This window comes from Gorilla gorilla, chromosome 4 (assembly GCF_029281585.2).
Source record: "Gorilla gorilla gorilla isolate KB3781 chromosome 4, NHGRI_mGorGor1-v2.1_pri, whole genome shotgun sequence".
NCBI classification, from domain to species: Eukaryota; Metazoa; Chordata; class Mammalia; order Primates; family Hominidae; genus Gorilla; species Gorilla gorilla.
In genome coordinates this window covers 88,020,661-88,036,760 of record NC_073228.2, presented here as the reverse complement: position 1 = coordinate 88,036,760, position 16,100 = coordinate 88,020,661, and the positions used below count along the sequence as shown (strand labels likewise).

Sequence of the window (16,100 nt, the reverse complement as noted above, 5' to 3'; positions counted from 1 at the left end):
GACAATATTTCTCAGTGAAAAAAATTACTCATGCTTTTATTTAAGTCATTCTTATACAACTACTAAGAAAAATCATCAAGTGTTAGCCCAACTGTGACTCTATGCATTGATTAAAAATGCTAACATATTAAAAATATTGATTAGCGATTAGCTCCCCAGTAGAATGATCAAGACTATCAAGCTTTAATAAATTGTTTAAAATTCAGTGATGTTATCATTCATTAAGATGTAGTGATGAACCTGATGAAAGCAGGAGATGTTAGCTGAGAGAAAATTAGCATTTTGAATAGAAAAAACTACGATGCTATTTTAGGTGAATCTGATAGTTTTCTTTCCTACTAGGAAAACAAATACTCGATCAGTCTGAGTATGATAGAAACTATGTCATTATTTTGATAATTTAAGTATGCATTAACCATTGACTAGTGGTGTTAGTCTATTTTGTATTACGATTAAGGAATGCCTAAGACTGGGTAATTTATAAAGAAAGGAGGTTTATTTGGCTCATGGTTCTACAGGCTGTGCAAGAATGGCAACAGAATCTGCTTGGCTTCTGGTGAGGCATCAGGAAGCTTTTTTTACTCATGATGGAAGTCGAGGAGGGAGAAGGCTCATCACGTGGCAAGAGAGGGAGCAAGAGAGAGAGGATAAGGTGCCACATTATTTTTTAACAACCAGCTCTTCTGTGAACTAATAGAGCAAGAACACATTCAATACAATAGGGAGGGCACCAAGCCATACAAGAGGGATCTGCCCCCATGACCCAGCACCTCCCCCTAGGCTACAGCTCCAACACTGAGGATCGCATTTTGACATGAGATTTGGAGGGGACAAATATCCAAACTATATCAATTAGAATATAGCAAAAATTTCAACCCATTTTATTTCTAAATAATCACCAAACAACTAATATTTTGATTGTTTATTATATGGTAAAAAAAATGCTCAAGGACATTCGTTCTACATGATACATATGCCATTTTTACTATCCACCATCACACCATCAGCTGCAATATGTTAGGCAATTAAAAGTCTCCCCCTTAACAGTTTCACAATGTCTTAATTAATGTGGCAGTATTTTTCTACTTTTTCACAGTTTAAATCTGAAAAAGAACAAATGATACCTGTCATATATCCATGTTTATGGGCAACTATAAAAAGATTTCTGCATCTGCCACTCCCTATAAAGTTAATCATTTGGCAATGATTTTTACGTAGTTCCTTTGGTTGAATCTCAAAGAGAAAGTGTGTTAATATGTATAGAGCACTCTTGGGACAAATACACCTGTAATAAGCCATGTGGGGACACTTATTAGAGAGGCAACACATTTATCATCATCAAAAAGCTTCTGGCATAATTTGAGACACAAAACTGATTAAAAAATAACTTTAACCAAAGACAGATTCAGTTATTATACCTGTGTGAAGAGGCAGTCCTCTCAGTTTTTCTGAAGCTGTGAGCAGAGGACCAAACTCAGAAAACTGAACACAAGAACTAATTTCCTTATTTCCAATAAAGTTAGAAACAAAATCAATTTTGAACAGATAAATGAAATGTCTGATATTTAATAATAATTAAAGGAAGACATTCCTCATATATGAGTGAAAATAATATAACTTTTACATAACAAAATTGCACTTTTATTTCTTTTCTTCTTTTTGGTAATACCCCAATAGCCATAAGTAATAGCAAAGTTTACTTTTCTCTTCTGAGATCAAGCATATTTTAACAATAATATGCCCTCAACTCATTAAGAAAAGAAAAAAGACCCAAAATTTAGCTTATCCCAAAGAAGAGTTAGTGACTGCTCAGCTTAGGTCTAGCATTCCTCATGTTCTTCATATAGTGTTGCCAGATTTGGCAAATAAAAATACTGACACCTAGTTAAACTTGAATTCAGATAAATGATACATTCTTTAGTTTAAGTATATTCAAAATATTTGATCTTGCAACCTTGTTTCCAGTTAAGATCTTCTATGTCTTGTAGCTGGACCAGATGGTCTACTGAGGATACTCAGGAGAGAGGATAAAGGAGAATGACTACTTTCTGTGCCTAGGCAATACACGCTTACGCTCACACCTAGGCACCCTGCTTCAGCTGTACGATTCCACTTTGCCACCCCTGCATCCATCCCCAGGATTGTCTCCTCTCCTTAATACTCTTTTCTCCTCATCATGAGTCTGGCTTAGAAGTCACATGGCTGAGTGCTTAAATCACTTCTGTGTTCATACATAGAGCTCGATATTAAGTCATTTCTGACAAGGATAGGGTGAAACTCTTCAATGAGACTTGAAGTGAGGAAAAGTCTCCTAATGCGGGAAGAATTACCAAATACACCAATTTCTCTACTGCCACATCATTTATATATCTACCATGAAGGGTAGAGTCAGGGGTAGAGTCTCAACTTGTTCTGATGGGATGGAAAATACATAGTGTGATTTCAGATGAGAGTTTGAGAGATGAGTTTTGAGCTTCAATAGAGAGGCAAGTTGCTCTGTACTTTTATAGAAAAGAGGAAAGGCATTTCTACATTTCTCATGTTCTACTAAAAAGAAAAAAGTAGATGCCCTTACTTTCCAACTATTCCTGGTAATATCTCCTGGAGATGTCTTTGAATAGCAGATGGTTTCCCAATTCTACTTTTTCTGTGGGAATATTTCTTATGGCAGTCAAAATCTGAGTAGTGGAAGGCAGATAGTTTAAATATATAGCCACAGTTTAGAATGGCATATTTTATGTTTCATAAATCTTTATAGGCAATCATCCTATGTGATATATTTCCTAAGATATTCTCATTACTTAAGGAGACTTTCATCGTAAAAGAAGTTAAATATGGTGGTGTATCCTACCTACTGGCTTTTAGACTCTACATTCTAAATGACAGCAAGCTTGGGGAAAGGAAGGTAAGAGTCAAGGAGGATGGACTCTTTTGCTTTGATTTTTCACTACGTCTTTTTCCCAAGGTCAAGACCTAATAACAAAAGGTAACATGAACTTCTTAGTGAGGCTCTTGGGGCTCTTTCTAAAGAGCTACCAGCTCTCCAGCTACTTAAAGCCAAAGTTATGCAAGAAAACAGTCCGTAGAATGAATGGAGATGGCCACTCTGCCCCAGTCCCTTTGGTCTCTCATCGGGCTGACTGGGATGTTGGCAATTCCTAGCTCAACTTGTCACTCTCACAGTGGACTAGGGAATCACAAGTATTGCCTATGCCAGCTTGCCAGTAATAGACAAGTTGATACTACTGGGCAGAATATGATTCCCTAATCCCATATCTTTTTAGGAGCAGTTGAACTCTTCTACGAAAAGCCAGAAGTTACATGTTCTAAAAAAAATACTATCAAAAATGTGCTATTTCCTCCTCTTTTCCAATACTCTCAAATTCCAGAGGATCTAAGAAATAATGAATTTTAGAAAGCTGTCACACAGTTCTCTTTCCCAATGAAGAAATATGTTCCCAAACCAGCTTTCATGTCAACTACATGGAAACCAAAGAGAATCTGGCAATTTGAGAAGCAATGAAGGGCCAGAAATGTGGACTTTTTTATTGCCAGGGTAGGGAAAAAACACACATTTGCCTATGTTTTGGCCAATTATTATTGGAATCTTTCATTTGTGCATTTTCAGAAAAAAAAATCTAACAGAAGGAGCAGTAGAGTGCAAATCATGCTACAAGAATTGTAAGTGAACATCAAATTTGTGGTGTAGTAAAGAATTTCTTGGGATATAATCAGAGATTTATATACACTAGGAACATGAAGCAAAGCCAGATTCATTCAGTAAAGTATAGTATTTCTTGAAGCCAAAGATCTACTTTTTTACATAGTTACAATAGAAAGCAAACTTTAGAGCCACAAGAAATTTCTTGACAGCAACAATGGGAATGGAAATAATTTTTTTAGAGAACCCATATATTCATTTTAATGGTTTAAATGGATCATGCCCTTGTGAAAGAGAGACTATGGAACCTGCCCCATGTTTTGTTTTTCACTTCTCCCATCAAGCAAAAATGTTCTATAATTAGATTTTTGAAGTTAAATAAGCAGTTTGAAAGCCTCAGGTAGTTTCATGGAGAAATCTTGGGAAGCAAAGAAGTCTCTGAAGCAAACAGGGTCTAGATTTTCAAAGGGTTTATGGAACAAAACATCATTTTAAAAAGAACATAGATAAAATTAATATCCAATATGAATTATGGTGCAGAATTATTATATATATGACCATGCACGATAGCTTTAAGAAAATCTGACTGCAGTTTCTTAAGGGATTTCAAAAGAAACCCAAGTAGATGGACAAAGTAGTATTTCTCAAAGGACCTATAAGCTTTTATGGAAATGATATTAAAGAAATACAGGAGAATAAAGAAGTTGAATTTTTTGTTACTGAAATATGCAAGAGGACAAGTAACACTGGTTGTTTGATATGCTTATTAGGTTTATGCCCATGAGAATAAATATCATCCAGAAATTGAAAATAAGAACGGCAAGTAAAATAGAGACAGCAGAACCTAACAGTAGAAGGTTTAGAAAGTGTACTTATGGGCCAAAATAAACAAATTTCAATGGATTGTCCTTTGAGGATTTATTCAAAGAATCAGAATAGAAAGTGAGTTCACAATCAACTTTAAAGCCTGAATGTCTGTCACACGCTGGCGCATGATGTTGGGGAAGTTGTAGATACAACCCTTTCAGACAATTGAGGTTCCTTTTCCAACTGTCAATGTTTCAGACAACAAAACTTAGATGAAACCTGTAGCCCTTCAATACCAATTACTCATCACAAATTCAGGATTCCCTAAACCCACCCTCACTTTTGACATCAATTGCACATTCACAGTTCCCCAAGATCATTCTCAGGTTTGATAATTCAATAGAAAAACTCACAAACACAACTAAAATTATCAGACAGTTATCATTTATCACAATGAAAGGATATGGATACAGATCATCTAAGGGAAGAGACATATGGGGCAGAGTCCAGGAGAGTCCAGGAATGAGCTTTCAGTTGTCTTGGAGACTTCTGGAGAGTAGTAAGTTCTCTCAGCAATGTTATGTGACAATAAGCCCAGAGTATTGCCAACTAGGAAGCTCACCTTAGCGTTGGTATTCAGAGTTTTTGTGGAAGCTCTGACATTTAGACATGGTTGACCATCTGTATGGCTAACCTTAGTTTCCTCCTTTTCAGTGGTCAAGCTGACCTGAAGACCCCACTGTAAACCACAATGTTAGCATAGGCTATCTGGTGTGGCCCAGGGCCCCCTGGGAAACAAAAATACTCTTCTCAGATAGGCCATTCCAAGGGCTTAGAGATTACCTTCAAGTTGCTGAGGGTGAAAAACAGACTCCTCCTTGGGTAAGGTTAACATCTACTGCACACTCGTATTACACACGGTTTTGTAGACTGTACACTGATCACTGGAATGACATGTGTCTGTAAACGCTATGCTTACACTAGATTTGACACATCCTAAACTCTGCAGAAGAACTGTTCAATAGAAAAAAGATATGATGGTCAGCAGTTTACTTCAAGATAGTACACACAAGCAAACTCAAGATTAAGATGTGTCTAGATATGTTTCTTGCAAAGAAGACAAGATGATCAACTCCTTTTGGATACAGAAAAATAAAGTGATTGTCTAATATGTTACAATTAGTGGTTGATATGAAAACAAGTCCTCTTCGCATTTGATCTCTTACCTGTAGATTACACACATTATATTTTCACAAACTGGGACATGTAACTTTATCATTGTCTTTGGCTCTACTTTAAGGTCTTATGTATACATTTTGGTTGAATTTTTTTCCATTTGACTTTCACCTGCTGATAAATTGTTTCGGTTAGCTATGACCTTATTTCAGCTTTGGAGGGTAATGGTTCCACTCAGGATGCTATGGGATGGAAGACACTGTGGTAGCTCTCTGTTCCTTTCTGTCAATGACAATTTGTGCTATAGTGTTGTTGGGCTGCCCTATAGTGAAGGCTGATCCCCCAGCTCATTCTGCAGACTGATGATCAATATAGACACTTACTAACAAAGTCTACTGGCTCCAACAGAAACCCCTACTTTTTTGGTGACCCTCTTAGAATATAATTCTCAATATCACTATTTTCCAAAGAAACATTTCTTAGAATATTGAAATTTATCTGGAAATGAATTTCTTGTTTCCTTATTACATCCGGAAGAATGTACTCATATTGAGGCTAATTTTGTTACAGAGTTTCATTGGTTTAGTGGAATTGATTGCAGAGAAAAACATCAAGAATAATATACTAGCCATTCAATCATGAAATGGTTTCAGGATGCTGGTAAATTTTCCTAGAAAATTGAATTCACAGAATGATAGCTGCAGTCTATTTTGGCTAAAAGAATTAAACTTTGGTTTCAGACTTTTTATAGCCAATCACTTATAGAAGTTTCATACATGCAAAGCTTCCAATAAGATTTGTTTAATATGATATAGATGTATACCACTAACTAAAATGTTTAAAAATAATTTTCTATATATTTTGATATTTTTTTCCTTTTTAATAAAAAAATTTGATTTTTGGAATGCTTGCATATAGGGCAAAGTAGAACATAAATTTTAGATTATCCTAAAATATTACTGAAAATCTAGCCCTAGAATTAGAAACAAAGAAAGCTCTTTCCCAAACTATTCAAATGGAAAATTGTTATGTTTGACGTGATTCATGCATACTAATTCCGTGAAAATTTTCGTAAGACTTTACATCACTTAAAGCGTTGATTCAAGTTGTAACTCTGAAATTTTTGACAGTCAAAAAAATTGAAGTAATGTTGACACTAAGTATATAAAAATAAATTTTATGATCCTGAACTATAAATTAATAAGCATCTGTCCCTTATGTCAGCCACAAAAATCAGAATTATATACTTATATAATATATAAATGGTTGCTTTATAAAACAGATACAAGTAAAAAAATTGGAAAACCCTCACTGAGGAGAAATTATGAAAATATCCAAAATCTATTTGACCATAAATCAATCAACTGTAACCCAAAATGCAATGTAATTATTCTACATTTTAGACTGCATTGATAGAAATATTGCATCTACAACAAAGGTGCACTCTATCTTTTGAGTTATTCACAGTATGTCTACATTCTGTGTCCCAATAAATACCACACTTTCACTGAGCCATAGTTAAAACAGATGTTAGTCAATGGAATGCAATCAAGATTATAAGTCTGAAAATCATGCAACATGAGGAACTTTTTAAGGAACCATGAATGTTTAGCCTAGAGCGCTGAAGTTGAGTTTTTGAGAGGTTTGTGTCAATTATTGTTAAGTATGTCAAAAGTTCTTTTGATGAGCTAAGTTAGTTCTATATTCATTGAGAATTAAGCACTAGATTCAATAGATGGAAGTGAGAGATACGCATTTTAGTCTTCTAAAAAGATAGACTTTCAAACTGTCTAAATACATACCTGTCCTATTGTATTGAGGTGTGCCATGAATAGGCTGAAAGTTCCATGTTAGAAATATTAGAGGGAAAAGTTACTGATAGCAGATCTCTGAGTTCTCTTCCAAATCTCAGATTCTTTCATTATATGGGTAGAATTAGATAAAACAGGGTTTCTGAGGATCAGAGCTACCAAAGACTGTTCTTATTTAACTTCTCCATTAGTGCTCTGGATGAAAGCACAAAGGATTGAAATTATGTATGTTAAATAAAGAATTCTGAGCTTTCAGCCCAGCACCTCTGCACACACACACACACACACACACACACACACACACACACACACACACATACATGCTGCCCTAGGAAAATGGATCTTTACCTTTGTCCTCTATACCTTAAGAACAGCAGGTCAGTGTACAGATACAGTCAGTAAGGCCAGTGGTATGCTTGATACCATAAACAAAGCAAATACAATCAATAGAAAAAACTTTAGAAAGTCTCACTCAACCTTTATTTCCACAACATCTGAAATCCCAGATGCGGTTCGACTATAGTCTCCAAATAGCAGAAGAAAAATAATGAAATCTATAAGGGGGCAACAAAAGCCCAGAGGGATGAAGTGATGGTCACTTGAAACCTTAATAAAATACTGGTGTTTAATACTGATGTAAAATGCTGATGTTTAGCCATAGGGAATCTATCTAAAAATGTTTAGAACCACTCGCTATTTGAATGATGTGAACAACAATTCCAAAAAGTTAGAACAATGGGAATCTCTTTAAAACTTTTAATCAGTTAAGTTTAGGACAAATGAAAAGAAGCACATTTTTACAAACTAGATGATTTTCTAAAGAAATCGTATGTGCAAGAAATCCCCAAGGGATTCTTTGATATTTAGAGTCCTATTCGATGACTGCTAAAAGAAACTGAAATATGCCCCACCTCTCTGACTACATCGTGGAGGATAATGTTACTTTGTTCCATGATCCCTGGAGGCCTCCTATTGATGATGTCTATACCGGCCTGAATAGACCGTGGTCCCTAACAAAGAATGGTAGCTCGTCTTATAAAAAATGTATTAATGCTGCTAGAAACAAGATTTTATTGTTTTATTTTATCTGATATTCTCTCCGTGCTGAGATTTGAATCCTCTGAAGAATCTGATTTGTATTTTCAACCAGCATCACAAGAGAGTTAACCTTAGGAAAAAGAAAATCAAGATAGCTACATTGAGGGAGTTGTATTTTTCTTTCTCTTATCTTCTCTTAGGTTGTAATTATGGAAGCTTCTGCAAAGTACCTTGAGTGTGTTTTGATCAAGGCCCCATGTGTTAGAAAAAGCCTGAGAGACCTCTAAGCAATATCATGTTTGAATATATCAGCAAATTTGTCATCAGCTAATTAGCCTCCTCCCTGAACTGAAACTTGTGCATAGCTTTTCTAAAAAATTCTAAATTGAACTGTGTCTTTCTCATGTAAAATATTTTCACTCCTATATAGAGATTTAATGTTCTCCATCAGTCTTTTCAGACTTCAGTTTTAGTTCAGATGCTTATGTCTCTAAAATGTGCCTGTGAAAGCACTTTCTAGAAATCTTAGAGATTTTACGAAGTTAACTAAAAATACTGTGTTTGCATTCCTTTACGAAGTTAACTAAAAATACTGTGTTTGCATTCCTTTGCAAGGTGAAATATTTAGGTAGCATTCTTAAGCAGGGGCTTCCTAGTGCTTGAGATAAGAAAACAGCACATGTGCCACATGTTTACACAACAAGTACAAAATATCATCCTGGAATTAGCAAGTGGGTGCTTTGTGTTCTGTACGTGTCATTACTGAGAGGCCTCTGAAAATAAAAATATATTTTCAGTACTTTGAGGCTGTAAATTCTGTGATTCTAGTATAGATTTCGGCTGTTTTTCTGTGAACGTTATTGTTTTATTAATCATCGTGTTTCATGAAACTTCACTTTTTTTAAGTGAACATGCAAATATCCATGACTTTCACATATTAAATCAGAAATTTCATAGTTGTTTTCAGTTTCAGAGCTGATATAGTTTCTCTGTATGTATTCTTCATTATAAAGAAATAAGTATAATTAATAATTCAACTAATACTTTCTGGGTTGATAGTTCGCATCAAAACCTGTGCTGGAGAGCAGACACTTAAGAGAAAATTGTTTCTTTCTGTATTTCCTTCCCAAGAAGTGGTATAAAACTATATTTTGGGCTGTTATAAATCTTGCAATGAAAGTTAATGAATTTAAACTCTATTATCCCAGAGATATACATGAAGTTCACTAGCAGGGCTACAAAATTGGATTTTAGATTCCGTATTAAATTGTAATACCACAATCTCAGTGAAATATTTGAATCCAACATCATATGTCAGAGAGGATGTCAGTAAACCAGAGCTTATTTTCTGCTGTTGCAGTAGCAACAGTCTCTCAAGATTTTTGGTGAGTGTTTATGATATGTTCTGTACCTGTGAGTTTTGCTAACAGAGACATTGTAACATAGTAGTAGCACATTTCAGTCCAGAATGAATTATTCCTTTGTGCAAGACAGGGCATTACTAAGCATAAAATGCCTGCTAAATGAATATGAATTTAGATATGCCAGCAGAACCAGCAGAGAGACTTTTCAGTCTTGTCTATTGCTCCTATTAATCAGTGCTGTACTGCCTAATGCTTTTGAGGAGAATATGATTTTTTTCTTTCCAGGAGAAGATTTGTGGTCGTATAAGACTGAACCAATCTAGCCTAGAAGGCTTTTAAAACATTCCCTTTAATTTCAGAATGCTGAAAGATGTGGGTTAAGTATTCTGTCATGTGATGACGGAGTTTGGTTGTTTTTTGTTTTCTACTTTAAGGATTTTATTTTCAGGTGTCTCTGGCCACATAGTTATGTTTTGATGCCAAACAAGAAAGAAATTTGATGTCAAACAAGAAAGAAAATTATCTTCTAATTATAAGATGCTTCATAAAGCAAAAACAGAAAGCATTGAAGAGATTTTTACTCTAAAAATTTAAACTAAATCTAAAAATCTAAACTAAATCTAAATTTTTAAAAATGTAGATATAAAATAGTTAGAAATCACTTTAATAAGAAATGTTCAGAATCTATAAGAAAAAAAGGATAAAATCTTCAGATAAAGACTAAATAATATAAATACCTCAGTTTACCCCAACATAATTTATAATTTAATGCCATTCCTATCAGGGTCCCAGTGTTTTAAATTTGTTTTGTTTTCTGAAGCAGACATTTGTCCAAGTTATTATGAAAGTCTTTTAGGGAAGAGCAAGTGGCCATAGTAATAGTAAAGCTCCAAAAAAAAAAAAAAAAGCATTTTTACAAAAGAAGAAAGAAGAATAGACATGCAATGCAAAGTGTCAGGATATTATAAGTCATATTGATCCCAATAGTATTGTATGGATCCAGGAATTAATAGATGAAGCCAAAAAAGAAGAGAAAAACAGTTCAAAAACAGCATTGATTGCATTGTCTCATTTGGAGATGGGCTAATTTTATTCTCTATGTGAGAAGAAGTGGGCAAAAGGCACTGTGATAGAGGCCGTTAGTGCTCACCAGATAGCCTTGTGCTTCTCTCCAGTGCCCAGCCTCCTTTGCTGTTAGGCTGGAGTCATATAATTAGGTAAGGTGAAACAGATATATACAGAAGTGATATAAGCTGCTTCCATACTTGTTCTCTTAAACACTCTGCACAGTCTGCTAACTCTCCCTCCCCTTGCCCCTTGTGAATGTGGAGGCCACATGCTCCAGATGATAGCTGTACTTTGCAAGCAGCTTGGATCTCCGAGTCACCCCGTGGAAGAGAGCATCTTCAGCAAGCTACATGACTAACGTCAGCCTGTGACATAAGCAAAAAATGAATACCTGTTGTATTTTTTTTAATTGAGAGAAACAAGCAGAGGAAAATGATGGACTTATGAATGCCTGCATTAAACAATAAAGGTTTAACTCTTTAAACATTAATTGACCATTTAATTTAAAATAATTATTATTAAAAAGAAGCTGCAATATATTTTGAAGAAAAGAAAATGAATAGTTATCAAATATCATGTTTGGGGAAAATGTTCCAAACAGGAACATAAAAATAATTTCAAAGAAAGAAGGCTGTGTGACTGACATTTTTCTGCTCTTCTTTATTAGGTTTTCCAGGGCAATTTTGACAATGACACTCACAGAAAAAATGTCATCGACCCTCCCATCTATGCACGACACGTAAGAATCCTTCCTTGGTCCTGGTACGGGAGGATCACATTGCGGTCAGAGCTGCTGGGCTGCACAGAGGAGGAATGAGGGGAGGCTACATTTCACAACCCTCTTCCCTATTTCCCTAAAAGTATCTCCATGGAATGAACTGTGCAAAATCTGTAGGAAACTGAATGGTTTTTTTTTTTCATGAAAAAGTGCTCAAATTATGGTAGGCAACTAACGGTGTTTTTAAGGGGGTCTAAGCCTGCCTTTTCAATGATTTAATTTGATTTTTTATCGGTCAAATCTCTTAAGTAACAACACATTAAGTGTGAATTACTTTTCTCTCATTGTTTCCTGAATTATTCGCATTGGTAGAAATATATTAGGGAAAGAAAGTAGCCTTCTTTTTATAGCAAGAGTAAAAAAGTCTCAAAGTCATCAAATAAGAGCAAGAGTTGATAGAGCTGTTACAATCAATACTCACCTAATTCTGATAAAAGGAATACTGCAATGTTAGCAATAAGTTTTTTTCTTCTGGAATGACTCTACATTATCCTGTTTCCCTGTGCCTACCAAACACTGTCAATGTTTATTACAAAATTTTAAAGAAGAATATGTAACATGCAGTACTGATATTATAATTCTCATTTTACTTTCATTATTTCTAATAAGAGATTATGTGACTTCTTTTTCTTTTAGTTCTATTCTACATTCTTAATATTGTATATTAACTGAATAATTCAATTTTTTTCTAATTGAATTTCCTATTAGTTGACTAAAAGAAGTGTCATGTTTACTCATATATGTAGAACATGACTGCCTATCAGTAGATTGATCTGTATTTAATATTCGTTAATTAAATCTGCAGTTTTATTTTTGAAGGAAGCCATAACTATTTAATTTCCAAATAATTGCTTCATAAAGAATCCCATACTCTCAGTTTGCACAAAAGAACGAAAAATATATATGTCTCTTTAAATTTAAATCTTCATTTAGATGGTAATTACATATCCTTATATTTACTTTAAAAAATAGGCTTGTTATTTGTTTATTTTATAAAAAATTTAGCAAAGAAATATTAATATAGTGCTGCATAGTTTGGCCAAGCATACTCATCATTTCTTTGTTCAGCTCCACATTTCCTGTGAAACTAACATCTTATTGAGATTTGAAACTGGTGGTAGTTTCCCAGGAAGGCACAGGTGGAGTTATTTGTGAGAAGCAAAGTGTTTACTAATGACAAAGTAGTAAACCATTTTCAAGACAAAAATTGATTTCTATTTATTTTGCTTCAAAGGTCCTGAAAAAATAAGCAATTATCATAACAATTTGTTATTGATACTGGAGGTTCATTGACATGTCTCTCAAATTAAAGCTCACACTGCCTCCATAAAAGTCTTCAACATCTAATTTATAAGCTTTACAAGTATTTGTTTTATAAGGCTTAGACAGAATTATTGGAGTCTTAAATTAAGTGTATTGGAAAAGAAAGGATGGTATGTGTACGAAATGTTAAGATCCTACGCAACACTGCTATTTTTTTCCTTTAATATTTGTGCTGCATAACAAAAGCCACTAGACTGTTACTGTCTTGTCTGTCCATGTGTTAACAGCATTTCTTAATGATGTATATATGGAGTGGTCTTCAATCATAGTGAAGAATTTAAAGAGAAAGTCAATTGTATTGGCATTTTTAATAAGAACAAAATTAGTTGGTCTAAGGGGACTGGCTGGCCACATATTTGTTCCTTGCCCATATGCTTTCTACTTCTTGTTCTTATTATGAAATTATGAATTTGAAGCCTCTGAAATGGTGATCAGTTTTCAACATCTTTCAAAAACAAAATTACTATTTCCTCCATATTGCCTTTTTTAGATAACTTTAAAGTTAGGATTTTAAAATATTTGTAACTGGCTAAATTCTAAAGTCATGTGACAAATAATTACTTAGGTTCAGAAATATACACACACTTACTCTTTAGCCAGTTTCTTTCAAGGTTTACTGTCCCATCAGATATTTAGCCATTTTCCTTTGCAAATTACATACATTCTTAGGAGTATATTTTTAAGATTATTACTTATGCTTTATGATGATTTAGTTTTTCAGAATTATTTATAGCTTCATATGATGTTTTGTAATTTTTTCTATTGATACCTGTTTTAAAAATATTTTCCAAGGAAGTTGATTAAAATTATATTTGTTACCTTTTAGAAAAAGCATTGAAATGAGTTTCTCTTGCTTTTTCATTTTCTCTCTGCTTTATATGCTCTTTGCAATACATCACGTCCAACGGGATACCTATTGTTCCATGACACCCAAAATTGATGAGAGCAAAGGGGTTGCAACATATGGAAATGTTGAAAACTATTGTAAAGTGGTATTATGAAGTAGCTTTTGTGTCATTCATGTCGATGACATGAAAGTGAAGTAAATTTATTCTATGTAAATTCACACTAAAACCAATACAGTACCATAAGTAGAATACATGTAAGAATCACCTAGTCTTCACTATATTGAGTAAATATAACGTGCTAATTTCACAATTAATGAAACTAAACTTTTAAACATCTCCATTATATCTACATCCTTTTGAAAGAATTTATCATAGTTGCCAATTTTAATTTTAGGATTGACTTTCTCTTTCTGAATGACTTCATAAAGTTTGGTGTGAATTTTGAAGACTTGGGTTACTAATGATTGTATCTTTGCTAGTCAACAAATTATGAAATATAATACTCAATGCGTCTGATGTGTCATTAAGTACAGAAATAACTAAGACACAAATAACCTTTGCAAACCTTCAAGCTGTGTAATATTCCAATGTTGTTTTTTTCTTTGTATATATACTTATATCACGTAGGATGTAAAACCAGTATGACCTTGTCTAGTCTCCAAACTTAAAATAAACTTTTGAAAATCTGGGATTCTTTTGAAGCAGTTGTAATTAAACACATTTATAAGAATACACAAATTGTCTGAATGTGAATGCCCACTACTCTTGACCACATACTTGGTTTATTTTTGCTTTGCACAGGACAGTTGAACAGATACAGAAAAAATAGAATATACAACAACCTCTAAATATATATTGATATTACCTAAACTGGTCTTTTGAAGATTATTAAAATTTATGCATTCTTCCTGCTCCTTTTAGATGCAGAAGTTTTACTAGAATATTCTTAATCCAAAGTCATTTTTGGCCTCATGTATAAAGCATTGTGTACCAGGACTGATCTGCCCATTGTTAATCAGATGATATTGCTATCATTTCTATAGTTTTTTCAGTTCATGATGCTCAGGAGTATAATGAAGAAATCCAGTCAGTAGTAAGCAATAATATAACAGTAATAATGTATTTATCCATGTAACATTAGCTATTGAATAATGAAAATCATAACGTGGATTCTTCATAAATCCTGTTTCTAGCTCTCTGGAAGTCACTGGTGAAATACTAAATCTGTGTACTTGCTATTGTTTTGACATTTTCTTAGGATGCAAACAATTTAGGGAGAAATTAAGATATGAAAGGTTACTACTTATTTGAGCTTCAGTGAGTCTCTGATAGCTCCCAGAACTGACTAATCACGTTTATGTACTCATACACATTTCCATTTAAATGCATTTTAATATCAGCAGATCAATGGGATTCCATTGTTTGCCTAATTTTTGCATATACTCATAAACAAACAATAAATGTGCTTTTATTAAATAAGAGAAATTATACATATATATTTTCAGTAGCGCTAATAAGGAATCATGACAACATTTATACAGGGTACAGTTTTATCATGACAGCAAAATATTTAATAATTATCCAACAGAAAATTTTCAAGTATAAAACTTTTAAGAGTACTGATTCTAGATTCAAAAATAATAAAAGCATTTCAAATTCCAAGAAGAAAAGTCTGCATAGGCTGAAATTTGTGTTTTTTATAAAGTATTACTAATAACTTCATGAATGGAAAATATTATCTCTATATAACCTGAATTTTAAAACATCTATCATTTCAGCTTTGCATACATGACTTTAAGATTTTGATAAAGAAACATTAATGTTTACTGTCAGAAATTCAGTGCTCTCTCTTTTCAAAAGGCTAATTTTTAAAAAATTAACAATCACTTTAGTATGCTATTTATTTGTGAAAAATATTGCCTCTAGCCTTTGAGATGCAAAAGGATCCTTTTATCTGCACAGGTAAAATAGAAGACCAAACAACTTTGCCAGTTGAGAAATGTTTCAACCACCCTGAAATAGAATGCACTGTCATTTGTCTTTACAAAGACAAAGAATACCTAGTGGAAGTAACAATTTTTCTATTGATTTTGAAGGGGGAAATAAGTTTCTTGATTCTATTGCAGTAAATGCCTATAATTCATATTGGCTGTTTCAACATTGCCACCAAATAAAGTGTTTTCCACAGTAGGCAAGTGCCCTTACTCAAAGAGTTATTTCTATAAA

The 16,100-nt window shown here is 33.7% G+C and overlaps 1 protein-coding gene across 4 annotated transcripts in view; it reads left to right on the top strand.

The window, feature by feature from the left end:
• Positions 1 to 14,565, top strand: part of EDIL3 (EGF like repeats and discoidin domains 3) — a 442,725-nt gene extending 428,160 nt beyond the window's left edge. For all 4 annotated transcript variants that reach the window (XM_019028262.4, XM_019028263.4, XM_055389542.2 and 1 more), the window contains one exon: positions 11,593 to 14,565. In XM_019028262.4, the coding sequence (XP_018883807.2) occupies positions 11,593 to 11,742 (150 nt within the window). In that variant the 3' untranslated portion in view covers positions 11,743 to 14,565. The remainder of the gene's footprint in view (positions 1 to 11,592) is intronic.
• The last annotated feature ends 1,535 nt before the right edge of the window (positions 14,566 to 16,100 follow it).